Source organism: Acipenser ruthenus, chromosome 18, assembly GCF_902713425.1.
Source record: "Acipenser ruthenus chromosome 18, fAciRut3.2 maternal haplotype, whole genome shotgun sequence".
Lineage (NCBI taxonomy): Eukaryota > Metazoa > Chordata > Actinopteri > Acipenseriformes > Acipenseridae > Acipenser > Acipenser ruthenus.
The window spans coordinates 19,161,966-19,189,230 of NC_081206.1; the positions used below are offsets into that span (position 1 = coordinate 19,161,966).

The following is a 27,265-nucleotide window of genomic DNA, read 5'->3' on the forward strand; positions in this document are numbered from 1 at the left end:
ATTGTTATGATAAGGGATTTTAATCAGAATAGCAGTTGCGCGTTTCCTCTGGATATTGTCAGTTCAGATTGTTATTTAACTGTACCTATCATTCAAAATATTGTTATTATTCCTTAGAGCTGAGTCATGCTTTTCTTTCCCCCTTTGTTTCTAGATAGGAGAATCGGTCACCTGCCCTTGATGAGTAGGAGTGCAGAACATACAGAATCAGACAGTACCCAGTCTGCAAGAACAAGAAGACTCCTTCCTCAAGTTCCACCGGCAGAAAAGTCTGAAAGCCCCACACCCAGTATTGTAATCCGGCCGGACCCTTATCCCAACTACGAGGTTCCTGAAAGAGGGAGTGGAACACCGCGGCAGCAGGAATCAGCCCAGAGGCTGTGCGTTCAGGATGACCTGGATCCTGACAGCCTGAGCGATGCAAGCAAGTCAGATGATGGTTCTGCAGTGCAGAAGAATAAGAAACACAGAACTGGGAGGGGTGTTGACAAAACTAAACCAGAAAAGCTGTGGACTGATAACACCAATGTTCAGAGACTAGAAGAAAAACCTGCGGTGACAGGAACGAGAGCCACCTCTTTCTACATCGGGTCTGAAGAGACGCCTTCAAAGCAGACCTCTGGGCATGGCCACACTGTATCTCGAGCCGAGAGGGAGCCTGAAGTCTCATCCAAGCCTGCCACTTCAACCGTTTTTGGGAAACATTTGGCGAAAATGGATGCCAAAGAAACAGGGAAACAGTCTGTCTTGGTCCAAAAGATCCATTTGCAAGAGAAAGAGGCTGTGCCTACAAAAGAATCTTCTACTTCTTTTGTCAGACAGGAAAGCTTCACCAAAGACAGACCTAGCGATGATGTTCCAATAAACAAGCTCCCGCACATTTCTAGCCATCCAGCTCTGAAAGATCTTGATGTTAGGAACGCCTATGGTACAGATTGCAGCCAGGACACGCAACTGTTTCTCAAGGATACTGAAAATGCACTGGCGGCTTTGGAGGCCAAGTTCCATTCTCATGGACACCACCGAAGCCAGAAATCTGAAACATCCATAACCCAGATGGAAGACTCTTTGTCTGGTGAATCTGATGTTGACACAGCCAGTACGGTCAGCCATGTCAGCAGCAAAAAAACTGTCGGCGCCGTGCCACAAAAGAGGTATATCAACAGTCTCCAAAAAGAGAAGTCCTCTTCAACGCCTTCCATCCAGGATCAGTATGGCCAAACCAGCGCTCGCGAGAGGCTTTCTGAAAAGCGCAGGACGCAAGTGTCGGAGGGAGGGAGCAAAGCAGACTCGACCAAGCGGTTCCAGCTGAGGCGTAGCACTGGGAACCGGGGCTCCTTGGACTTTACGGAAGACGTCCGGAGCACCAGCCTCCAGTACTGGCCAGATTCCTTCTCTTCAGACCATGAATCAAGTTCCCGTCCAACAATGCGGAAGAAGCTCATCGCCCAGCCCCAGAAGGAAGACCCTAGCAAAGTCCCCAAGTCCGTGGTCTACCAGGCCCTCACGCGTTCAAACAGCTTGTCAGCACCTAGGCCTACCAGGGCATCCATGCTGCGCAGGGCCCGTCTGGGAGAGGCTTCTGATAACGAGGGTACCGAGACCGACCGTGTGTCTCTGAACTCGGATGCCTCTGGTCCTTCCAAACCTCAGGCGGACAGCAAGAAGCTCTCTCGGCTGGACCTCTTGGCCATGCCACGGAAGCGAACAGGCTCATTCACAACGCCCAGTGATACAGAGACCTCCACGCCCAGGTCTGGCTTCTCTACTCGTAGTATGGAATTCAGCAACTCAGTTCGCAAGTCAGTTGCAGCAGAGGCCAAGCCCACAGCCAAGAGGACTCCAGGGGCAGGGGTAAAGCAACCTGTCTCCAGGGGCCGGTCAAGCAGTGCCAGGTATTCCAGTGCTACATCCAGTAAGTACAGACTGATAGCCGTCCTCGCGGTATTAAACTGTCAGCATCTATGGTACACATTGCTGAGAGTTTGAATGCTGCTGCCCATTAAATAGAGCAGGAGGAGTGGCCTCACAAAAGTTGGCTACAAACTGCCAGAGCCCTTAGGTGCATATCACTTTAAGTACTGCGTTGACAGTTTTTAAAATAATAATACATTCAAGAGATGGTGTTGTGTTTTTTTTTTTTGTTTTTTTTTTGTTTTTTTTTAATTTAGTCGTTGCCAATTAGTTTTTATTATTTTCTCCCCAATTTGAATTGCCCAATTATTTTTAGGCTCAGCTCACCGCTACCACCCCTGTGCTGACTCGGGAGGGCGAAGACGAACACACGCTGTCCTCCGAAGCGTGTGCCGTCAGCCGCCCGCTTCTTTACACTCTGCAGACTCACCGTGCAGCCGCCTCAGAGCTGCAGCTCTGAGCAGCTTACAGGCAAGCCCGCAGGCGCCCGGCCAGACTACAGAGGTCGCTGGTGCGCGGTGAGCCGAGGACACCCTGGCCGACCTAACCCTCCCTCCCCCCGGGCGACGCTCGGCCAATTGAGCGCCGCCCCTTGGGAGCTCCCGTCCACGGTCAGCTGTGGAATAGCCTGGGCTCGAACCGGCGACGTCCAGGCTAAAGAGCGCATCCTGCACTCTAGCGAGTGCTTTTACTGGATGCGCCACTCGGGAGCCCAGGTGTTCTTTTTTAAAGTGTCTGCTGTATTTGATATTTGTTTTAACACTGGCCTCCGAAGCATAATTATTCCACAAATGTGTTTTTCATTGTGTTTCAAATTGAGGTGATATTTTAAAGAAACAATTATATATTTAATGAAGATTCAAGATGATTTAAAAGACAAAGTGATGTTTTGTATTTCAGAATGAATTGGTTTGTCACAAATATGTCCACTCTTTTGTGGTTAAAATGTACTTGCCTGTGTCATGCCTTGTTTCCATCCATCTTGGTTACAAACTTAATGGCATTTTCCTTCAAAATGTTCATTGAACAGTTGAACAGTAGCGCACTGTGAGGAAAGTGGGTTCAAACCAATTTCTCAACAGATGGAGACAAGGCATACTTCTGACTAAAAACACAAATATAAAGTCTAACCTAAACTAATTCTGCTTACTAACATCTTCCCTTAAGAATTAATTGTATCTGCAGTGTACAGCTTGGAGAAAATAAACTTCTTGGGTATACCTAGGTATTTGTTGTGTGTGCCGCTGTACCTTTTGAAATGAGAACTCAATCTTTAAGTATCTTTTATTTTAAGTGGTACAGCAGTCACCTGTTGTGGACAAATGGGTTCCCTAAAATAAATGTATACTTTTTATATGGTTCTGTTTCACAGAGTTTCTAGAAACCAAAGACTGAAGTGCTTATCTGGGGTCAAAGATGAATTCCTCTTGACATTGAATATAATGGAGTATTTAAAAATATAATATGTAAAACATGAACAACAGCTATTCTGTAGAGAGAACTAGACTATGAAAGTGAACAATAGTATAACAAACTAAGAACATGCTGTATAGGCAAAAAAATTTTGACATGAAAAAAACTTCAGTCATGTAAAATACCACTAAATAAAGTTGTAAAATACAGCATACATCACATAAAGCATAGAAGATGGTGCAAGCAATGTATTATTATTATTATTATTATTATTATTATTATTATTATTATTATTATTATTATTATTATTATTATTATTATTATTATTGTTTATTGCAAACAGTGCCACCAGTTGGCCAAATATTGTGTTTGCTTTTTATTATTATTATTATTATTATTATTATTATTATTATTATTATTATTAATATTATTATTATTATTATTTAGGCTCAGAACAGTGGCATACTGTAACTGCTTCAGAAAGAAAAAGTCCTTTGTTGTAATACTTTTAAGCCATATCATAATTCTAATTAGCTGTAATATAAACCTACTTCCAGGGGGCACTGAATCCCTGATAGCACTTCACTCTGGGTTTGTAGAACCGTTGCTGTCTCAGTCCTGGGGAGGTTGGTTGGTTGGTTGGTTGGTTGGTTGGTTGGTTGGTTTTTTCTCTCATGTCCTTTCCTCTTTCCTTCTCTCCTCCTCTCTACAAAACCAATTCATTTTCGAAGGCTCCAGACGACGCCAGAAGGGCTCCGATTATATCTCTACGTCAGACGAGGAGTATGAGTCCAATCATACTTCCCCTAAACACAAACGCTCCCATGCTTCAACAGCCACACAGACCTCCAGAGCCCAGGCTGCTGGGAGACGCAAAGTGCAGGCCAGAGAGACTGAAGAGGAGGAGGAGGATGAAGAGACTGACCCCTATCAGCACTGGTCATCGCACAGCGCAGAGATTGCGAAGTAGGGCCATTGCTCTCTATCTATTACCCCATCTGTACCTGTCACAGCCACCTTGCAGTTTCACCACTATTGATATTAATCTGCGTGTTCAGACATTGTACTAGGAGGTCAGGATGATGTATTCAGAGTCCGTTGGGTTTTGTTTTTACGGCAAGCAGCGTAGAATAGCTTTTATTGCCTAATGCAATTCAAGCTGAAGAATACATACTGCTTTTTATGTTTATATAACATTCCATGTCAAATCCACCAATTTCCTAGAAAACCCACGTGACGTCCTCAAAAAACACATGTACATTAGGTACTGTACCCGCATTTCAGCTTATATTTGTGTATGGTATTATAGTCTAAGCAGATTCTGAGTTTAGACATTGAGAACACATTCAGTACTTTTTAGCAACAGCTCTAAAAATAATACCTGCTACTATTTGGATCAGACATGATTTGACAAAGTGTTATATTTTAGGAAAAAATAAATAAACATTTAGAAATGTCATTCAGTGTAGCAAATATGACCAAATCACCTAATGTGCAGGTCACTGAACTGCTAATTTGGTTTAAATGAGAGGTCAGGTAGGGTCTATTTGTTAATCCAGCTTGGAAACCCAGTGGTTTGCTGTTGTGTGATTCAGGCTGAGTCAGGACCTGGCTAAAGACCTGGCGATCCTGGCCCGGGAGATCCACGACGTGGCTGGAGACGGAGACTCCCAGAGCTCTTCCGGCACTGGGCCCAGTACCTCCCTCAGCTCTGTACCCAACACCCCCGCATCAACCATGTCAGCCAGGGAAGAGGTAACAGCCAGGCTTCTTCTGAATCACTTTCATTCTCTGCTTTCACAAGATTAGCCACATGTTTTATTGCTATTTGCTCTTTATTTTTTCCAGGAGATAAATGTATTAAGTATGCTTAAAACCAGGAGAGTTGATTTACAACTTGCAACAGTGGCCAACGGCTTTTAAATACAGTACTGTTGCGGATTTACACTGTCATAATTTGTTGATATTTTGTTATGTCCTGGTTAGCTTTGAAAGCAATTTCAGTGTGCAATTTCAGTGTACAATTTCAGTGTGCTTGTTCCTCTCATTGCCAGTAGTCAGGCTCAGCCCTCAGCCAGTGATTTAACATACTTTCAGTTAAGGGTTAAAGGAATTCTGAGAAAATGAGTTGGGGGAGGGTGGGTGGTCATCATCATTCATAATGTCAGATTGATTAATTATGCCTGAAATGAATGAATACTTTACAAATGGGCAGACACTTCATTTTTATTACAGATCTATATGTTATAGAAAGACTAGTTTTGTTTTTAAATAAAATATAGTAAATGTTGAATTTATCATCTCATTTCTATTTGTGGTATGCTTTGATTTTCATTTGTTTTTGTTCTTGTGCGCAGACAGCATTGCCATCATCACAAGCCACCCGTTCATCACAGGTGCATACACCCTCTTTCTTTATTTCTTTAAATTTATCATCCTTACCTTCCATTACTGAAGTAATCAGTGTAAGTACTTTCTATTTTTCAAATTGAGAAAAAACATATTTGAACCTTTTACAAATGCTGCACTAGGGGGCCCCCTAGTGGCTCATCTGGTAAAGGCACGACCGCGTGGTGTGCAGGGGTGAGTCGGGTGATTGCAGGGGATCAGGCTGTGCAAAGCCAACAGTCTTTGCTGGGGAGTCCATAGGCTTCCACGGGTTAGGAAGGCGTCATTGTTAGGGAGTCACCTCATCATGTAAAGAAGAAATTGGCTTGGTCGTCGGATCAGAGGCCGTGGGATCGTCCACTGACCTTCAGTTCTGCTGTTGTGGGGATTGCTGCAGTGATGGATCATAGCTGTACATTATAAATTGGGGAGATAAAATGGGGGTAAAGCAATTGGGCACACTATTTAAATAAATAAATAAATAAATAAACTGTGACTTTACATGTTGACACTATCCCATTGATTGTGCCAATTCGCCAAAAAGTACCAATTACTAAGTTAAATTTATTCACATATGATTGAGTTGCTTGATATCATTCAAAACACTTGACTTGCAAGACAAGGCATTTCGAAATGAGCTCTGCTTGTGCTGCTGGCTTCAGTTCATGTTTATTTGTTGCACTTCCTGACCGAGGATACATACAGTAGTCTCTTATTCATTTGCATTTCTATTGGTTTCCAGCTGGTCCAGCACATTCCCGAAGCCAGCTTAAACTTTCAGAAAGTCCCACCAGGTTCAACAGGGCTCAAGAAGGAACTCGACCAAAACATGAACGACCAGGACTTGAAACGTCGCTCTTGGAGTAGAGAAGAGGTGTGCAAATATCAAGCACCGGGACACCTTTCAACTCTTTCAACAAAAATACTACTAGAACCCATTCAATAGCTTCAGTGCCTAATGCAGATAAAAAAAAAAAAAAAGTTTTACAATAAAGACATAAGGACCAAAGACAAGGACCGTCTGCTTTGTTGAGTGCAGTTACTACTCTTGGACTAGTCTGATGTTTTGGAGAGGTGGGGGTGGGATTGATGCAATAATAACTTGACATACACATTTGCTTATTTTAATGAATTCAGTCTGAACTTGAGTAGCATATATACATATATAAATATATATATATATATATATATAGATATAGATATAGATATATAGATATATATAGATATATATAGACATATCTATATCTATATATCTATCTATCTATCTATATATATACATATATATATATATATATATATATATATATATATATATATATATATATATATTAGCTCAAAGAGCCAGTATATACTGTATATATATATATATATATATATATATATATATATATATATATATATATATATATATATATATATATATATATATATGCTGTGTTAATGTATGTTACATTTGTCAATGGTTGGTAACTATAACATATATAGTTAACATGTCATTTCAAATCACAGTACTCACTTTTAACATGCATTTTGTTTAATCCACATTTTCTACGAACACTACCAAGTCTACAAAGCGTTTTTTTTTTTTCTTATCCGATGATGAAATAAAATGACTCTCCCAAGACTTTGTGCAGATTGATGGCTATGCAACTGTGATGAGTATAAAATCGTTGTTTTATTTCCAGGTCATTTTGGACAACCTGATGCTAAACCCTGTGTCGCAGCTCTCCCAAGCCATTCGAGAAAACACAGAGCAACTGGCGGAGAAGATGAAGTGAGCATTAGCCTTTACATTTCATTCATGTATAATCCCTGGCGACAGGGATGTGGTGGAGGTCCCTTATATTTGTACCTGCATAATCGTATTGTGGCAAAGCTTGATATTCAACAAGGTCAGTGGTTTCTCAAGCCAACAGATTTGGTTGTTGCCCTCTGTACCAGTATAAATTAATGTGAACTTTTAGTTTAAAAACTGTATAGAATAAAAGTAGTAATTTAAATTTAAAGGAGCATAAAAACTGTAAACGTCACATGTCTCTAGGAACAACTGAACGGCCTTGTCTGCACGTTCAGTTTCTACGAAAGATTTCTATTTTAATCTGAGAGACCCGATGTTGTTTTCCAGGATTCTGTTTCAGAACAGAACAGGAAACTGGGAGGATATTGAAGCAAAAATGTATTCTGAAAATGAAGTGCCGATTTTGAAGACGTCAAACAAGGTTAAAGGCAAAAAATATTGTGAATTTCTTTGTATATTTATTTAGGGCTTAGTACCTTCTTTGAATACAGTATATCCCTTATAAAAAGTTTACCATGGTAATTGCGCAGGGTAATCCATCTTTCGGATGAGACATAAAACCGAGGTCCTATTGTAAATGATTCTGCAGCAGCAGTTGTTAATGCATAGTTCACTCCTATCTCTGTAGGTCGCTTAGGATAAAAGTGGCTGCTAAATGACTAATTTATTTTGCTGTTTTCCCATGGTTATAGTATGTATTTACCATAGTTTATAATGGTTTATCATGCTGAATCCACTAGAGGGAGCCATACTGCCATCTAGTGAGAATAAAGGGAAATGTATATCACACTTACAGTAGGTGTATCTGTTGTGTTTCCACGTTTGTGTGGTAGGATTTGAGGTGGAATGAATAAATAAATACATAAACACAAAATGTAGAGCACTAAATAGTTACTTCCTGTCTTGCTCAGCTGGAAAATATGTCCTTTATCTTTCTTATTTGATAAGGATTAGAAATGCTATTTAGCATGCCACAATCCAGCCTCAAATTTAACACAGAAAACAAGGACTAGCCAAGGGATACATGCATGCTGGCAGTTTTGCCACTATCAACTAACTATGGCTTCAAAACTCATCAAGAAATACACTACAGGACTGAATATGCATTTACCAAACTATACAACTCTTATTTAATGTAGTATTACTGTATTGTAACTATATGGGGTGCATTCTAAATAGGTGGTGAAGAGTAATAACCATGGTTTTCAGAAACATTTTCTAGCTCTTGCAGATTTGTTTTACTTTATTGCAGGTATGTCGCTTTTTCAGATTTTTGTACCTAATTCACTTCCTGTACTGTAGGTCAGATTTACTTCAGTGATCAAACCATCTGTTACCGAACCACTGATGCTAGCAGACCATGTGACCTTTTGCACTGGAAGTGGTTAGGTACCAGGAAATTTCAGTTTATACTTTTAATCTTTGGCGATGTATTTGAAAATACCTGTGTATAGTGAAAAGCAAGCAAAGAACCAGGAAACAAAGAAGCAGGAACCAGTATTGATATAGTAATATATTTAAACTGGGCTCCAAAATTGGATGGAAAAACAGTGGCTAACTGGGCTTTACCCAAGTCAAAACAGCAACAGTTCTGCTGATAAGAAGGGATGAACATGTCTTGGTTCTCCTTTAACAGCTGGGACTGGCCAGCTCTGTCCCTGGTGTAACTTTGCCTCTGTCACATTGCAGGAGATCACGTCGATTCTGAAGGAGCTGAGAAGAGTTCAAAAGCAGCTAGAAGGTCTGTGACACTTGTTGCTTCTTACCTCCCTTAATGAGACGGATGACATTCACTTTAGTTAACCAGAAAGCAGTTTTACACACCAGGAAGGTGGATTTAAGTGTCTTATTTAGCTGATTTAGCTCAGGCGTAGGGGTTGTTTTGAGCTGGACAGTTTAGTGAGTTAACAGGTTACACTGATGTGTCCTGATGTCAGTATCAAGGGAAATCTGGCATCTGCATGGGGTGTATTAATTATTTTAGCTGCCGTACCATACCTGTGATCAGCAGGGTATGATGCAGGCAGGGCCAGGTGCTAAACCAGCTTCAAACAACCCGCAAGATTGAAACAGTTTTGCCTTTTTGTATCGGAAGCCCAAATTAATATGATAAGATAAAATCAAGCCAAACCCCCAAATTGTTTAAAAAAGTTAAGCAAATACCATCAAAATACATAGGTTGTGCCAAGTAATGCCCTGAGTCTTGTTTGAATTAATGAACAGTTTATTTTTAGTCAGATAGTTTCAGTAGTAAAAACAGTTGTCTTCTGAACAGTAACTATGGAGACCAGTACTTTTTTTTTTTTTATTTCTACAACGCAGGTGTTTATTTTTCAATTGCCAGCTCATAGGAGAGACGTTATAATAACAACTTTGCCTGTCTTTAATACGGAGCTCCCAACAGCAATGGCAATGTTTAATGATCCGTGAAACACAATTGAATCTGTCATCATAAGTAAATGGTTAATTACGTGTGGTATTAACAGAAAACATGGTTCGTCATGGCTAACTTCGTCCCTCTTTTTGTTTTCATCACTCATTTCTTTCGTGTTACTCACTTAAACCGTCATGTATCCTCTCTATATAATATAGACTGACTAAATTTGGCATCTGGTTCCTCTTGTTGCCATAACAACATGTCTGATTCCACATTATTGACAATCTGTTTCCTGTTGCAAAGGTAAGACTGGCAGTAAGTGGAGTGTATTCAGATAGTGATCGGAGCCTTGCTTTGTTTCAGTAATCAACACTATCATCGACCCCAGCGGAAACCCTGACCTGGGATCCAGAGTCTTCTCGATTGGGGCTCCCCCAGCCAGCACGAGAGGCAGGACTGGCCACAGTGGGAGTTCTCCTCGGGACTCCAGGTCTCCTGCACAGCGAGGGAGCTACCCGTCCTCGAATGCCAACACCAGGGGAAAGAGGGAAGCATGCGCTGAAGAGGAGAGCTACATAGTCTGAATGTGTGTGTGTCTGCACAGTTGCTTCTCCCGTGATTGGTGTGTGACGTCTGTGTTGTGTATGAATGGCTGTGGATCAAAACTTGATAGAGTATCGCTGTAAATTGCTGACACATTGCACAAAAAAATAGCTTGCTTTTATGAGTGGATTGTAAAACAATGTATGGCTTTTTGATTTTGTTTTAAAAAGGCAAATTATCACTGTGGGGCAGCACATAGTCAGCATAGAGGCCAGTTTGGAGAGCGGCAGCTTGTCAAATCCTGTGGAAGATAGGTATTGTAGTGCCATATCAATGTTATTTATTCATTCTTTATTAAGGAACAAGAAATTAAAAAAATGGAAAGCACGCAACCCAAAGTGACCCGCTACGTTACTGTGTTGTGCGACCATCTCTTACTGTTTACCATAACCAGAATGACCAAGTTTTGCTCCTTTACAAAAAAAAAATGTCTTCTTATTAGTAGTCAATTTCCCTGTTGCCATTATAGAAGTTTAGCCAAAACAATATAGATTTTGGGAGGCCAGTTTTGTATAAACTATAAGAAATATCAGATTAAGCATATTTACAGTATACTGAAGTGACCCCCTATCCATCCTGTCTCATAATAATTGACAGTTTTTTGTTTTAAATGTATCTGTCTTACAAAAATAGTTGGACCCCAAAATGGTATCCATTTTCTACAAATGATAAATAACTGGGGTTGGAAAATGTAACCCCATGGTATCCATGACTACTGCAGATAATCGTCCAAAAATAGACAGAAGACATTTCTTTTTAAATTATTGCCAAGTTATTTTTGTTTTATACATTTTGCAAAAACAAACTCTTAATGGCAGCAAATCTCTTCTGCGTGCCACAACTGCTGCTCTCAACCTGAAGCAGTGCCACAGACAGATTCCTGTTTAATGAACATCTTCAACTGTCTGTTAGCATGTAGCACAGTGCCATCTGCTGTATGGAACTTGAATCTGTTAATGAATGGGGTTTTTTAAATTGTTGCTAATGGGCGGCTTTATCTTGTATCAATTACAGCAGTGGTTTTCTGTTATCTTAATCCACTTGGTGGCTTGCTTAAATCACAAGCAGTCTGTCTCTTCTATAAAAATACATTGAACATAGTGGTATAATTTTATTTAGCACACAGCCTCATAAAATAGAAACCGCAAAAAATAAGGAAACACTGTTACCGACAGCCACCACTTTCAAATAGTCCCGAATTGATTCCTCTTTCGTTATCTTTGAGTCTCTGAGGGTTGACACAAATGTATTTGACAAAATTTGGTTAATCGCACATCCAACATAGACATACTGGTTAGCTTTGAAAAAACGTGGTTAATAAATAAAAAATATACTACTTGCAAAGACAGCACTGTTCAATTTTCTTCATGTCTTAAACAGGGCATATGAAGTCATCTGATATGGAACACTTTTCTGGAATCGTTGTGGCTTGGGGAGGGAAGGAGTTGAACAGTGACAGAAATGTTTAAAACGTCCGGTATAGAAAGTTAATAAGTGGCGCAACTTACGCACCAATAAATCTCTGAAACCAGTTGATGTGGTTTAGAAATCTGTTTGGTTTGTGAAGTGTGGGTGATTGAGGTTGGGGTGCCATAGAGACAGACATGTACACTTTGTGCCACAGAGTCATACAGGGGGAAAGTGCTTCAGCACTATTTGTTCTTTGCATGTCTCATGATTGAGTCATCCTTTAATAAAATAAAAATGATGGAAAGACTACGACAGGGTTTAAACATGACACTGCTCAGATTATTAAAGTAGACCCCATCATAAAAAAACAGTACTTTGGCTAATAACAGTAAAGTCTTAAACACTGGCCATACATCCTATTACAGTACATCCATCCTGCAGCTAACATCTACGTGACATTCCATATCATACAAGCTACTCTTCGGACGTTCCTTCCATATGGTTCCAAAGTTCTGTAGTTTTAGTTAAGGTGCTACGGATCAGTGGACGTAGTTTGTGTTAAAACTGAAGGTATTCTGTTACACTCCTGTAATATTGAAGAAAGTCGTTTTGATGAATGTCTTTTAAAAACCTAAGGGCACTGTTTTCTGTCTTGTTACTCAAATACAGAGCAGTTTGCCCATCTGAAATGTGTCACCATAAGAGCACGAAGCCAAAGAGCAAACATGATGCTACCAGCCATTTTCTGCCTTAAACCGAGCAGTATTCCTGGTTGTTGAGAACATATTTAATTTATGTTGCACTTAGCTGTTGGCAGTTTCCTTTTCCTCCCTCTCCCTTGGATTATTCTTTTTACTCCAGTGCAGTATGTCATCTACTCCACTTTCTAAAATAGAAATAGAAGAGATTCCTTTTCTCAAAGTCTAAGTAGCTTCAGTTGTCATTTTAATGGACTTTTTAGATTTACTTTACTACAGTATAGTGCTTGTAATCCATTGAGTGATTCTGGGTTTTGTTGTGCCAATATTGAGTTTGCAGTTTTGTCAAAATCAGCCTTTTAACTAATTTGAGCCTTCCTGGGGAATCCTAAATGCTGGGACTCAGCAGCCTTCCTCATTTTATTCATCTGGCAAATAGGTCTTTCAACTCTTGCCAGCTCCACCTACTGAAATATAGATCAAGAGAGTAGGTAGGGTTGGCAGAGCTGAAAGGTCACGAGTCAGGTAAAGGCAGATTATAAGAAATTATAACTTGATCCTGGAGCAACACAACCAGAACCACTTGGAATGACCATCGCCATAAATCAGAAAATCTAAAAAAGCAATTCAAATGAAATTAGCTCTATTCATTTTTTACATGCTTCCCTTAGCGACAGCACAGGACAAAAATAAAAGTGGGAGGAAGCTAGCATGACTGGAGCTCACCCTACTGTAAGGGAATGTTAACCAACTGCAAAGCAAACCAGGCTTGAGGAGTGCATAGGATATCCTTCTTTAGAATAATGTAGAAAACATTCATTCTACGAAGAATTGGATTATAAAACTGACCATGATTGCAGTTTCTAACAGGTCCGTAACTGCCATGGTTCTTAAGAGGTTTAACAATAATGGGTGTTTTAGTAATTTAAAGTGGCGTCACAATCCCCTGTATGTCCTATTGTGCCATTCCTTTGTTTATCAGGTGTATGAAATGTAAATGTGGAGGAGTATGTTACATGTTAAGTATTTTGATTACTCTTCTGTTTATTATCTGCACTACATTATTGGAAAGCCACTGGATCCTTGTTATCTGCACAGCGGTTTTTCCTTTTAACTGAAATGAATAAAAAAAAAATAGATTGTATATCGTGAACGCTCTAGTCTTAGATCACCAAATGTGCACTTTGATGTGGCAGACGCCCTGCTGTGTAACCATAACAAAAAACTGTTAACTATCACATGGACCTCAGTTAGAAATGGAGCATTGATTTGTACTCTAGTTGAAATAGAAGTGAATTTCAACAATGTAATTTGTAACTCAGTACTTGCTGCATAGTATGTGTATATATTGATTGTGTTTAAGGGTGCACTGGATTCTTTTTTTGTTCATTTGAAACATTAGAGAATGTATACTGTGTCTATTCTGCTGCCCTGTGCTGACCTGTGTCCATCTGAACAACGTATTGCTCTGATGCGGCTGCTGCTACCTCCACTGTGAGATGTCTTCACTTGTTCCTGGATTACATCTAAATGATGGCGGCGCCATAGCCATTATAAAAAATAGCTTTGGCACCTCTATAAATGTTGATTTAATTCAAGCGTGGGTCACTCTCTTTGTTTTTTCCTGCATGTAACATACATTAAAGCTGTATACAAAAAACAAAACAAAAATGAAACTGGACGCTATCACTTGAAGTCTGTGGAGAAAAAACAAAAACACAGTTGGTTACCATGACTACCGTATCCATCAGTTTTTTTTCCTCACTTATGTTTTCTTCCATGAACAATCTAATTTATTTGTATTCCTAAGTTCTTATTGTTTTTTGTTAATTTTATTTTTGTTGTACTTTTTGAAAAAAAAAGGTTTATCTGTTAACAGAAAGGTTATACATATCATTGTATGCATTCTTTAAGTAAGTATTTAATTTTATTATGACAAACTTGATTTTAATAAATTGTTCTCGATCACTGGCTTTAATGCCTTTCTTTGCTTCACTGGGTTCATTTTACATTTATTTCCAATTTCAATGGACAATTAATAAAATTACATCCTTATCCAGCTGCATTGCTACATTAAAAGGGCAATGAATTATTTTTTTCTAACTAAAATTCAAAAGCACAAACTGCCCAATGTCCAAGTAAAATTGCATTTTCTAAATGGTCTTGACTACACAGCATAGGTGCCACAAGAGATTCTCCACTGCAGTCTGCAAGCATAGTTAGTACACTTTAATTCTCACCTATATTATAGCTAGTTGTAAGAGTCGCATATTTCAGCGTAAAGTGCATTAGCAGTTTGTCATTTTAGAAGCCATAGTAGACAGTATCAGTTTCACTTCCTTGTTCCTTAAACTTGCACTTTCATGCTTTTCTGGGTACTTATAATCTGGCAGCAGATTTTTAAAAAAGGGAGGATGAAATGTTCTGAAATCACATATTAAGGGTCACACTACATCAACATGACCAGCATAGGGTTTTGGGAATAGCTAGTTACTTTCTAAAATGTTTTCTGCTATACAAAAGGTTTTTTGCCTTTGAAAAGGAATGAAATGGGACCTCCATTTCTACTATGCCTTTCATGAAGGGGGTCCCCGAGTGGCTGTGTGGTGTGCAGGGTGTCATACAGTCAGGGGAGCACAAGTTTGCGTCCTGTCTGTGCAAAGTCGCCAGTGTTCGCTGGGATTCCACAGGCAGGTAAAACCGGCAGGGCCTGTTTCTCCTCATCATGCTACAGTGGACCCTACCTGCCAGGTGCCTGGTGAGCTCAAGTGGAACATCAGCTGGGCTGGCCTTTGTCCTCTAGCTCGCCGACGTCCTGGTGTAAAGAGGCAATTGACTTGGTCGTGGGATTGGAGCAGAGTTCCAAACCCTGGCTCTGGGGACCCCATGTGTCTTCTGATTTTCATTCCAATTGAGCTCTCAATTACTTAACTAAACCCTTAATTGAACTAATAATTTGTTTAATTAGACCCTTGTACTTGTTTTCAGCTCTTAAGCAGATTTCAAGTTAGCTAGAACATTTTATAAGTAACTTGAACTCTGCAACTTTATAGGAGCCGAGAACAATAAAAAAAAGGTCAAATTAAGCAAATTATTAGTTCAATTAAGGGTCTTGTTAAGTAATTGAGAGCTCAATTGGAATGAAAACTGGAAGACACATGGGGTCCCCAGGACCAGGGTTGGGAAGCCCTGGTTTGGAGGATGCTCACCTGACCTTCAGTTCATCTGCTGTGGGTAATTTGCTGCGTGAGTGAACGTAATTGGACAAGGTATTCTAAATTTGGAAGAATATCTGGGGTGAAATATCTGGGCCCTCTATATTCATCTTAAGAGAATTCCAAAGCATTTTGTAAACATTGTACAAGTGAACCATGAAGCTGGGGCACAACAAGGCAGTCGTTTTGCACCTGTCCTAAATTATCCTGTGAGAGAAAATCAGTCAGGAATAGACCACCTGAACTAATTTCAACAAGCGTGTCAATAACATACATCTCCAACGTGGCTGCAAATACTAAAAGCTCGAGCTATCACTATCCTGATGAACATCTACAGTATGCATGCATAAATAGAAGTGTCCCCTTCAGAAACAGGCAAGCAATTTAAAAAAGCAAGACAACCACAAGTTTAACATCAAAAGTATACTGAAAGTGAGGGCCAGTAACTTACAAGGTTATACTCAAATACAAAGTAACTTTTCATTTCTGAAGTGAGCAAGGAGATTTTAAATACGGCGCAGATTTCTCAAGAAAGGCTTCCTTATATGTATGCTTAAACAAACAAACTGAATTCTCTTAACTTCTCCACTCTGAGTACATGTTCTCCTGTATGCTCACAGTCACTAGCCTCTCTGCACCCACACACCCAGCTCTGCACATCTGCTGGCCTGGCAGTGACGTTCAGAGGGTTTCCAGTAAAATCCCTCCCTCCCCCACCCCCACCCCCACCCCCACCGTCTCCATGTCGATAACTGAACAGCATTAGAGATGGCGTGAATGAGAAATCTGTAGGTCTGCTTTACACATACACCTTCCTGCATGTAACCAACAGTAAAAAAAAAGTAATAATAATAAATACAAGGTAAGGCAAAAGCATATGTTAATATTCATTTAAATATTCATCAAAAATGTGTGCAATATTAAACGTGAATATAAAATAAAAAGAGAATTTCTTTGAGTAAAACTAAACTCAATGCACATGTAAAAACATGCAACAGACAGAGATCCCCTGATTAAGATGCCCACAGACAGGGGACAATAAACAGACAGATATGTCTACAGATCTTTTTAAAAAAGTCTTTAAAAATTGAAACAAAAATGAGTGCTGCCTTTTTGTTTTTTTAATGAAATCACCCCTTTTTTCTTCAGTTTTCCACAGATTGTATGATTGAGTGAGTGTTTTACATTATAGAAGTTCACTGCATCAGTCCTTGGATGACGAGCGTCCGTTTGCAATCCTCTCATCTTTAAGCTTTTGTCCCATCTTGGCTATGACCATGTTTCTGTCAGCGTGAGGGAATCGGCTGATTACTCGGTCTGTGAAGGAAATGAAAAATAACAACTGGCTGGTGCACTTTTTGTTCACTAGTGTTTATTGATTACATTAAATCGGCTAGGGCTGTGTAAGGTTTTATATAAATTCTAAATATTTACATGTGCCCTTTTAAAAAGGCAAATAACTAGAGATTACTGAAACTATGTTTGTGCTTAATGTTTGGGGTTTCAGAATACTAGATTAACACACCCTTATTTCTGCTGGCCTCAAACATTCTGTGGCTTAGTTTATCTTTTCTGGCCTTGGGTGTAAATGGCTAGTCTTCATTCCTGGAGGAGGGGATGAATGGCTGGCTGAATTATGTGACACTCAGCTTGTAAAGTAGATAGTGAGGAGAAGGAGAGAGGAGACAGTGGAGGAGGAGAGCAGAGTACAAGTAATTCAAATGTGTTTCTTTTTAAGAGAGCTGAGATAGGAGTAAGGGGGGGGTTATGGTTTTGGGTGTAACACATGTGATTTTCTGCACGTAGTCTTGAAATGTGGACGTAAAGCTGGCATGTTGCTGTGACACTGTGCTCAGAAACTAAACATCTACACTGACACCAGCTCAGAAATACCATCTCACTAATGCCATGAGGGCTCATAGAAGCTCATAAACAGGCGAAAATACCATCTACAGACAGCGTAGAGAAACATCTACTCTAAAGCCACTGAATGGCAATCTCCATTGCTGTGTCCAATATTAATCTGTTCTCTGATATTTTCACAATAAAGATGTTGATAGTTTTGATCATCTTTGTCCAGACTATTTTATTGTTAAGAAAATGAACCTTACAGTTGTGATAAGGGTTGTTCTCCTCTGAATTTAAAGATGTTAGTCAACACTGTTCACATGAAAAAAAAAAAAAAATAGATTCTCTTACCCACGATTGCTTGAACTTTCTCAGCATCCAGCGCCTCCCGGGCTTCGTCCATTCCTTTCCCTCGTCTTCCAGTTACACTTCTAGTCAAGATCTCCTCTCTTGTAAATACAGCCTTCATGAGGTTGCATGTCATTTTCTTGAAATCAGCACATCGCTCCGATTCCAGCAGCCTCTGTGGGCTGATGAATGCCTGAATGCCCTACGCAGTGAAAACAATCAAATAAAACAAAAAACCATGAAGGCTTTGTTTTGAGACACACAGAATAACTTTATTATTGCTCTTTTGTTTTTATTTATTTATTTATTTATTTATTTATATTTTACTAAAATGGTCTAGTTATACAAATGTTCTAGTTTTCCTCTAATGAAAAGAAAAGTTGCCATTGCTAATTTACAAATCAAAAATGTTTAGGAGTTTTAAAATGCACAATTCATTTTTTGATATAAACTATTTAAATCTACAAACTCCATTAAGCAAAAAAAAAAAAAAAAGCACCTGAAATGTTAAAAAGCAAATGTTCGCGGCACAGATTCTGTAGTTGCGCAATGCAAAATAGTAAACTGTTTAGAAGGGATGGAATGTAAAATCATTTATGAGGACGGCACCCGTACAGAAGTCTTCCTGTTCTTTACCTTGCGCTCTTCACTTGTGTTCATTATGCAGCTGTAGGGTGCAGGGACACAGCGCCCAGAGTCCTGGACCTTCTCATTTTCTTTCTGTCCCAGCTTGGTGTATCTTGTTGGCTCATTGTGGCAAACAGGGTATTTTACTTTCATTGCTTCAAACACAGCCCTCCGGATCATTGCAGGGATATCTTGGAATAAAAACCATGTCGTTTATAAACATTTCTCTACAAAGAAAAACATGAGCAATAATAATTTGCTGCTGTTGATGTCTGGTTTTTTTTTCACATCGCAAATATTTTTCACTTTTTTTTTTTTTTTTTTTTTAAGAGAAAAACATTCAAAGCAATTATGTAGCACATAAAATAAAAGGTGTGAAACTGGAGCTTTTGTTACTTTAATTGTATTTAATATTTACATTGTTAATGAAACAATTAGTGTATTTCACATACATGTAGCTATCATGTTGTGAAATAGACAAGGTGGGGTCTATTTTAAAGATCCAAACAGTGGATCTTAATACCACTTTTCTGTTGAAACATGTACAAAATAAAAAGGAGATTTATACTTATGAAAATGATAAAAGTGGGAGTACATTTACTCAAAACTCGACTAGCTTCAGTACCAAATTAATACATAACTGAAGCACTAAATTCTCCAGGTTCAGTCACATTCCACTGAAGTTTGGATTTTATTTAGTATATTCAAGTTTTCATTAAGTTTATTAATTTCATCTAGTTCTGTACGTGTGCTTAATTCAGACATCTAATGTAATTAAGTATCCCTGACAGGGTTTATTCGTAGTAATGACATTTATCAGGAGATTAAACAGATATCCATAATATAACAAATCTTAGTAATGATAAAAAAGCTGAAGCATACCTGTCTTTCATTGTCAAATACAACATCTGAACTGAACCATTTAAATATACTAGAAAGTAAATATTAACAATGAATTCTTACCTTGCTGAAATGTTGATACAACTGCCTTCACTGATGCCACTGCTTTGAGTAATTTTCTGGTGTCTTCCCTAAGTGTCTGCATGTGGTCATTTTCATCTTCATTATGTTCTAAAATAGAGAGAATTTCTTCGTCACCAAAATGTTGTGTTGAATTTGCCTGTTAAGTGGACATAAAAGGCATGCATGAAGGAAGACACATAGGACAGGCTTTGCATTTTTTAACAAGTAACACTGTATGCTCATAATTGCACACCATCAAAAGCATACCCAAACCATCACTTTTCCTGAATGAAAATGAATCCTGCCTAATTCTACGCATACGTTACAAACAGTGACTTATTCTATCAATGTAAGTAATGAGCAACCCACATACATTCTATGTGCGTTGTTCATTACTTACATTGATAGAATAAGTCACTGTTTGTAACGTTCAACATCTAAAAGACCTTACAGTCAATGGAAATGTGTGTCTGTCTGTTAGGAAACCTTTTCCCTGTACATAATCATTCTTCCCTTATAAAAGTTCCCCATAGTAAAAGTATAGCAAAGTGTAATAAAGCATAGTGACAGCATGGTAAAGCATAAGCACATTCAAAAAAATTGCAAGCCATGGTAAAATATGGTAAATGCCTAGTATACGATGGAAAAGGCATGGGAAGACTGCAGAATTACCATGCAAAAACACTGTGGTACACTTTTAGAAGGGTTTTTAATCTCCGGACTTACCTGTTGTCTGACTATTCTCTGTTGTACAAGGGCTGTCCCTGCCAAGATGGTCATGTGACCCAGTCATGGCCAATCCGACTCCCTCGTCCATCAAGGTCTGCTGTGGGTGGTTTCGGCTCCTGGAGCCGTGGGTGCGGAGGTCCAAAGGTGGGTCACTGGGGGTATCGATGGGGTGGCAGGGGGAAGAGGCCAGGCTGGAGCGAGACCCTGAACCTGAACACGGAGGCAGCAGTCAGTCTTTAGCTCTTTAAAGTTATTGTCATTTTATATATATTTTTTATTGTCCTTATTCATTTGAGCGTTTTGTTTTCAAGTTGAGTTTCACAAAAGGCCTATTTTGTTGCCCACAGCTCACTTGAGCATATCATTGTTTATGGAGAAATACAGCTGTTTATTGTTCTTCAAACCCGGTTTTAGAGGAAACAGTGGAAGTTTAAGCTGAGATTTGAAGATACAGACACGTCCACCAAAGAAATCTCAGCTCAAACCTTTAAAGATTCAATACCATGGAGAAATGTGTGACTGACTATCTGATAATGCAACCCTTTCTGATCTCTTTATTTTAAAGGGTTATAACCAAAGCTTTAAAATACATGTTCTTACCTCTCATGAGCACATTTCTTGGAAAGCCCTTATCATTTTTCAATAGTTTAGTTTCCCACACTGTACTTTCACCTTGACTCTGCCACTACACTATAGATTCAGGACACACCTTAAACATGAAACTTCCTTTGCTTCGCTTAGGACTTCATCATCTGGTTTTCAGATCAATGTCTGACAGTCCTACCTAAGTGGTCTTCATTTGTAGCCTGATCACAGTTGTGTGGGCCTGTTTGCAGGCAGCGTGCCTTGCTACTCTATAAAGTGTTTTCAGTGTGTAGAAATGCCATTACTAATCACTTGCGCCATACCCTGTGGGTTCCCACTGAAGCTCTCCCCAGGGAAACTGCAGATGTCATCTTCTGACCCCTGCCTGTACCCCAGAGGAGCAGTCTCAGGACCTGTGTGTCTACTGCTATCATTAATACCATGAGAGGAAGACACACACTCGAACACCATGACCTGTGAAGGACCAAGAGCCAAACAGACCAATCAACAAAACACAATGGAGATTCAGTACAAGTATGTCAGTAACACTGATCCCCCCCACCACAGCTGTACATTCAAAATAAAGCCATCAGTATAAAGAACACTGATGACCATGACACACATCAACAGTATGTAGAGCAGTACAGAATAAGAATGACCAAGTTTCATGTAAAGAGATTATCCAGATATATGCAAAAAAAGTGTAACAAAGACAGATGGACAACAGAAACACCCTATACCCCCAGAATGTGATGCTCTCAATAAATATGCTAGATAATGTTAATATCAAGGTTCATGACAATTGGATACTGTTTTCCAGATATATGGAGAAATCTGTGAAGAGTAACAGACGTAGAAACGACCACCTACATTATATGCCCTTTGCAGAGGATTTCATCCCCAGCAGAGGATAATAAAAGGGTGTACAGTAAGATGCTCCACCTGATCATTTTTACCTCTTGTTTTATTTTCTTAAACTGTGGCCCATTGGTCTCATCAGGATTCAATCTACAGAAACAAAAATTAAACACACACACAAATTTTGGTTTACAAAATTGGTCCATGGAGCTGATGTCTTTCACCTCAGTGACTGGAGTTTAAACTTGTATCAGGTCTGTAGAATGACTTTGCTCTCAACCCACACTCAGTGGAGAATAGCAGAAACCACTAACCACGTCACTATTCTGCATAACTGGCAGTCTCCCCTTTGACGAGGCCCTGGCTAAATAGAAGGGAGTGATTATGTCTCTGAGCTCTAATGATTGGTGCAGGCTTATTTCAATAAGTTACAATCTTTTTTAAGCTGTCATTATTGGAATCTCCCAGTTATCTTTTACAGTACATTTACATAACCCACTCTTACATAAGCCAAATCTAGAGTATCTGGTTTCCCCAGATACTCATTCAGAAGTATGTCTTCTACCCTCACTTGTGTTAAGGAATGTCCGTACCAAGTTTAATTAGAATTGGATGAGCGGTTGTAAAGATGTAAGGTTGAAACACTGTGCCTGTTGTGCATACATGTTGTGCATACATGCCACCACTGTGTCTCTGTTGCAGGGCAAAATCAAATCATTAACTCCAAATGAGTTCATTTGTATATCGGGGTCGAGGGACAGACATTTTCATGTGTGATTCAGTGGAGGCGTGAAGCCAGCTTTCCATAATTAAGTTACATTTAAAGACGTTTTGTCAAGTACTGGGAAATTACTGTGGAGAGAACTCGAGACTGATGGGTAATTAGTTTAATACGCCAGGATCTGAAAGTGTAAACAGCTTCAAGTGTTACATGATGTTGTCAGCCTTTCCCATGTATGAGGTTTGAACTCTGAGTCCTGTTGCATTCATTTTCTAAGCGTTTGCTACAGCTGGTTTTCAGCTCAGCTGGACAGCTGAATTCGCCAGTTCACAACAGCAGTATTAAATTAAAACAATCCTAGTTAGGAAAATAAATCCAATACAACAATTTGTTTTATTGTAATATATCTCTAACATACTCAACTAAAGCACTGATACAGGTTAACTACCAGCTTTACACTGTTTGCATTAACAAAACCAGAACCTGGTTTTAAATAAATAAATGAAATATTTAAATACTTGACGCTTCAAAACAACGTTTATTCTATAAAGAAGTGTTTCAATAACATTAACCAGTTTGGTGACGATTTTTTGCTTTAAATTCTACAGTAAGTTAACCATGTTTACGCATGAGGGGTGCATGTGCTTCCCTTTCTGCCTTCCGTGTGTGCTCAATTATTGCGGCTGCTTTGGTCTGCGTGGTCTAATGTCTTACTGTAACTTATTGTAAGTGCTCATGGGCCTAATAGAAGAAGTAGCGTCAAAAGCCGCAAATGTGCATTAGCAAGACTAATCAGACTCACCTAGCACGCTTCAGCATGAAGTTGTAGGCACACTCTCTGGCTACCTGCCTAGCCAATGAGAACAGCTCCACTCTCCGTAGCAGAAGAGCATTGTCACGGATACAGAACTGGGCTGCGGCTTCGTTGACTGTCAGCTAAAACAAGGAGGAGTAACACATGGATTCAGCCATGATGCACACAAGATACAACACCATTGTGCTGTTACTTAAATATAACCTTACACTCCACAGATTCTTCTGTATAATACACTACAGCTTACCAATTTTATTTCATATTTTTGACAATGGTAAAATGTTTAGGAAAAGATTTTAAACATTTACACCTGGAAAACGTTTAACAACTCTAAATTATTAACCCCTCCTTCCTACACCATGTACCTCCTGGAGGCTTAGCTGCCTCCCCTCCCTCCTCTTGGGGTCAAAACGGCCGTAGATGAGGCTGTATTTTCGGATCTCCTCCTCCTTGGCAGGGTCTTGGGGGTTCATGATGAAGATGTGCCCCATCGACCTGGCCAGCTTCTTATTGAGCTTTAGTAGGCTCTGGATCTCTCCAGGGTCAGCGCGCGGCACAGTCTTCATCAGCCGTTCTACGATGTCTGCTACGGCCTTGATGGAATCCAGTTCAAGACTCCCATCCGGGCTGAAGTGGGGTGACAGCTGCTCTTCTTCATTATTGCTGTCAGGATCCGGGGAGAGCCTCCCACTCCACTGTTGGAAAGGCAAGAGCTTCTCAGGGCTTTTGGTAATACTGTTAAGCCTTTCCTGGTTGTCTCCAGGGTTTCTAAGAGATCTCCTCCCCATTACGGCGTCACAGCTCTTGGCAACAGATGTGCTACTGACGGACACATTGGGGAGAGGTTGGCTGAAAAGGGTCGGGTTTGTGGCCCACTCCCTCAGTGCCCTCTGGAGCCTCCTGACGTGCAAAGGCCTGGTGGCCATGCCAACCAGAGCCATGATCTCGAGGAACTCCTCCTCACCAGCCTCGCACAGCTGCTGCACGTCATCACCCCCTTGCTGTAGGAAGGTGTCATAGTAGGAGAGCAGGTTAGCTCGCTGGAGGATGCGATGGAGTTGAAGCTCGCCCAGGGTTCTTGGTATTGACATGGTCCCTCTACCTGAAACCAAGGAAGAGGGAAGGCGTATAGTAAGAGACCAGTTTTGTTATCTTCGTCCTGCACCCAGTGCTGGGTTTCAGAACACCCCTTGTTTATATTTTTTAAATGAATAAGTGCAAAATCTGCTCCTAACAAGTTGTTCATGCATTTATAGGGAAGGGACAGTTTATGGCTCAAACTTGTGGCTCCTGATCGTTTAAATAATATAGTTAGTTGTTTCAAATCTAATTTTACCTGCTTTTTACCATTCAGAGTTATTATAAATTTATAAATCAAGTTATTATAAATGTGTTCTCTAAATCTGCCTTTGCACAGTGTGACCATGAAAAAGATACCCACAGCATGTACAGAATAAAATGAAACATGCAAGTAAACAAAACGCAACAGACACAGCTTTATTTACCCAGATTCTGATCTGCTCAATACATTGTGCTAAAGAATGTACAGTACTTCTTGAGCAGTTCTCTCTGTAAAAGTGACATATTAAAAGAGAGATAGATGCAGGCACAGATAGTCACCACCAAATACCTCCACTACATATGCTAAAGAATGCCCTTACCAAGTATATTTTTAAATAATGGATAAGTATTTTCAGCTCCGCACAGCACACCGACAGTCATTCTAAAGTGACATATTAATGTGGGTGCTGGTTGCTGAAAAGCAATAGGCGGTCATACGTGGGAAGATTATTGTTTTTCACCTTGACGAATATATACGTAGACATGCGATTATCATGCATGTCGTCTGAATGCCTTTACCATTTGACAATGCAGCTGTGATTTAACCAACGCCAATGCGCTTGCAAGCAACAAAAGAAGCACTTTTCTACATACAACGTAATTATGTCCAAAGTAATAAATAATATGCAAAGCGCTCGTTTAAGTGAGTTTAAAATAATAATGAACATCGTCAACATAGCATCGTTTAATAGACGACTTTCATATTTGAATTCGAGAAAAAAAATACAATTTTGAAAGAAACACACCTAAAAAATACTTGCGTTTTAGAAGTCCAGTTTGCGCAGGTTCGAAGACTTGGGAGTACCAGGTTGTTTGTTGCTAACTGTCTGAGATACCCCTCTTCAAATCGTGCAAATGTTCCGACTGCTTCTTGCAATTGTTTTACTTCTTCTATTAGAAGATGATTTACTTTTTGTTTAACACAGGCCCCTTCGCATCGGCCTCTTGTCCTTTTCCAGTCTGTGTAATTAATTTCAACGTCTTTGTCTTTCTTTATGCGTCAATTACGTTTTAGACTTTGGTTGATTGTTATTTTTTTGTATCTTGGTTTGTGTTGTCCATACAGTTTGGATGTATTTAAATAATAATAATAATAAATATGATTTATGTTATTTCCCCATCTATTGTTATTGACTAGTTGTTTTTACTGGTAGTTCTATCTTTTCTGCAACTCTCACTGACGGACTTTTGATATGTATGAGAGAACCGTGGGCGGACGCCTGGACGCCATCTGACCGAAAAACAGCATTTCTACCAGTCGAGATGAGGTTTATGAAACGGGGGGTGGGGGAGCACAACGCGGGGGGCTGTTCTTTTATTGTAATATAGAATTTTTGACATGCGCGTTGAAATTGTAACTAAAGCAGTGCTTTATGGGGGACTATTTAAAGCTAAACACTTACAGATACAGACGAATGCTATAGAATAGTTATATATATATATATATATATATATATATATATATATATATATATATATATATATATATATATATATATAGTAAAGTGCAGAAACGATTCAGAGCTCCAACAGCCACATTCAGTATGTTTATGGCTGACATCTTCCAAACTCAGGCAAAAGCACCATAGTATATGCCATAGAGGATATTGAAAAAGTAAAAAAAAAAAAAAAAAAAAATTTGAGTAATTAAGTTCATTATTCAGGCCAGTACATAGCTGGCCTACATAGTCAAAATGATAGTCACCAGTCTTGAAACAGAACTGGGGGTGAAATATCTATTGCCCCTTTTATCTCACCCAGACCCCTCACTTACTACATATTTTGGTATCTTTGAATAGCTAACCTCTTGAAATATATGCAAAAGATAAAATGATCAAGCCATCTCACAAGTGCTTTAAATATATACAAAATATTACATGATCAAGCCATCTCACAAGTGCAGTGGCTCCCCAGATTGTTATGCATTTAAGGATGGGACTTTTTTTGCCCAATTTTTCCCACTCAGGCCCATTGCTCACTATTTTGGTATCCCTGAATAGACAAGTATCCTCTTTCAATATAAGCAAAATATTTTAAATACAAATCTGTCCCAGAAGTGCAGTGGTACCCCCAATATTATACATGTCCCACCAGTGCAGAATGACTGTGTGTGACAATTCATATTAGCTCTGCCAAGAACCTTGTGATTGTCAAGGGTGATAGATGCCACACTGAATTTGTACCAGTCTAGGCAAGCGTACACTGAAGAAGGCCCTCGGCACGTTTCTTATAAATACAAAATACATTCATTTGAATTGAATTTGCCATCTCTTAAAAGCATGTCACTGGCTTCACTCATAAGATATGGTGGACTTCAGCCATCGAAACTTAAAAAAAAAACCTTTACAAAGTAAGCTACATAAAAGGCTCTTATAAAAGTTTACGTGACAGTTTTGCATTGTCATTTTTACAGGGTTTTCCATGTGTACATATGGGTGTTCCATACAATCCCTGTTCACTGGTCAAGGCTGGTCATAAATAGGTCCATTAAAAATGTTTCTAAAGTCAACTATTTGTTGCACGCTCTCCTAAATTCATATACAGTATTTGCTGTAAAGCTTGTCTGGGATTTAATATACTTACTGGGTGCCCAGTAAGAATTGAATAGATTTGTC

General features: G+C 39.4%; 2 protein-coding genes across 6 annotated transcripts in view; one reads left to right on the forward strand and one right to left on the reverse strand.

The window, feature by feature from the left end:
• Positions 1-14,574, forward strand: part of LOC117425215 (centrosomal protein of 170 kDa protein B-like) — a 54,451-nt gene extending 39,877 nt beyond the window's left edge. Inside the window, exons 12-20 of one of the 4 annotated variants that reach the window (XM_058991418.1) lie at positions 155-1,915; positions 4,059-4,293; positions 4,923-5,082; positions 5,685-5,723; positions 6,458-6,589; positions 7,401-7,489; positions 7,841-7,934; positions 9,203-9,254; positions 10,254-14,574. In XM_058991418.1, coding sequence (XP_058847401.1) covers positions 155-1,915; positions 4,059-4,293; positions 4,923-5,082; positions 5,685-5,723; positions 6,458-6,589; positions 7,401-7,489; positions 7,841-7,934; positions 9,203-9,254; positions 10,254-10,474 — 2,783 coding nt within the window. In that variant the 3' untranslated portion in view covers positions 10,475-14,574. The remainder of the gene's footprint in view (positions 1-154; positions 1,916-4,058; positions 4,294-4,922; positions 5,083-5,684; positions 5,724-6,457; positions 6,590-7,400; positions 7,490-7,840; positions 7,935-9,202; positions 9,255-10,253) is intronic. The other 3 variants (XM_058991421.1, XM_058991419.1, XM_058991422.1) reach the window with 3 other exon arrangements.
• Positions 14,575-16,690: 2,116 nt separating this feature from the next.
• Positions 16,691-25,938, reverse strand: LOC131698642 (NGFI-A-binding protein 2-like). 2 transcript variants are annotated; one of them, XM_058991424.1, is made up of 10 exons: positions 25,412-25,938; positions 23,675-24,411; positions 23,298-23,431; positions 21,873-21,924; positions 21,240-21,390; positions 20,329-20,541; positions 19,603-19,710; positions 18,649-18,830; positions 18,016-18,214; positions 16,691-17,133 (listed from the first exon to the last, which is right to left on the reverse strand). In XM_058991424.1, the coding sequence occupies exons 2-10, from the start codon at positions 24,398-24,400 to the stop codon at positions 17,021-17,023; spliced, it is 1,878 nt and encodes a 625-aa protein (XP_058847407.1). In that variant the 5' UTR covers positions 24,401-24,411; positions 25,412-25,938; the 3' UTR covers positions 16,691-17,020. The 2 variants fall into 2 exon arrangements, with proteins under 2 accessions (XP_058847407.1, XP_058847406.1); XM_058991423.1 differs by having other exon boundaries at positions 25,397-25,938.
• Between the last annotated feature and the right edge of the window lie 1,327 nt (positions 25,939-27,265).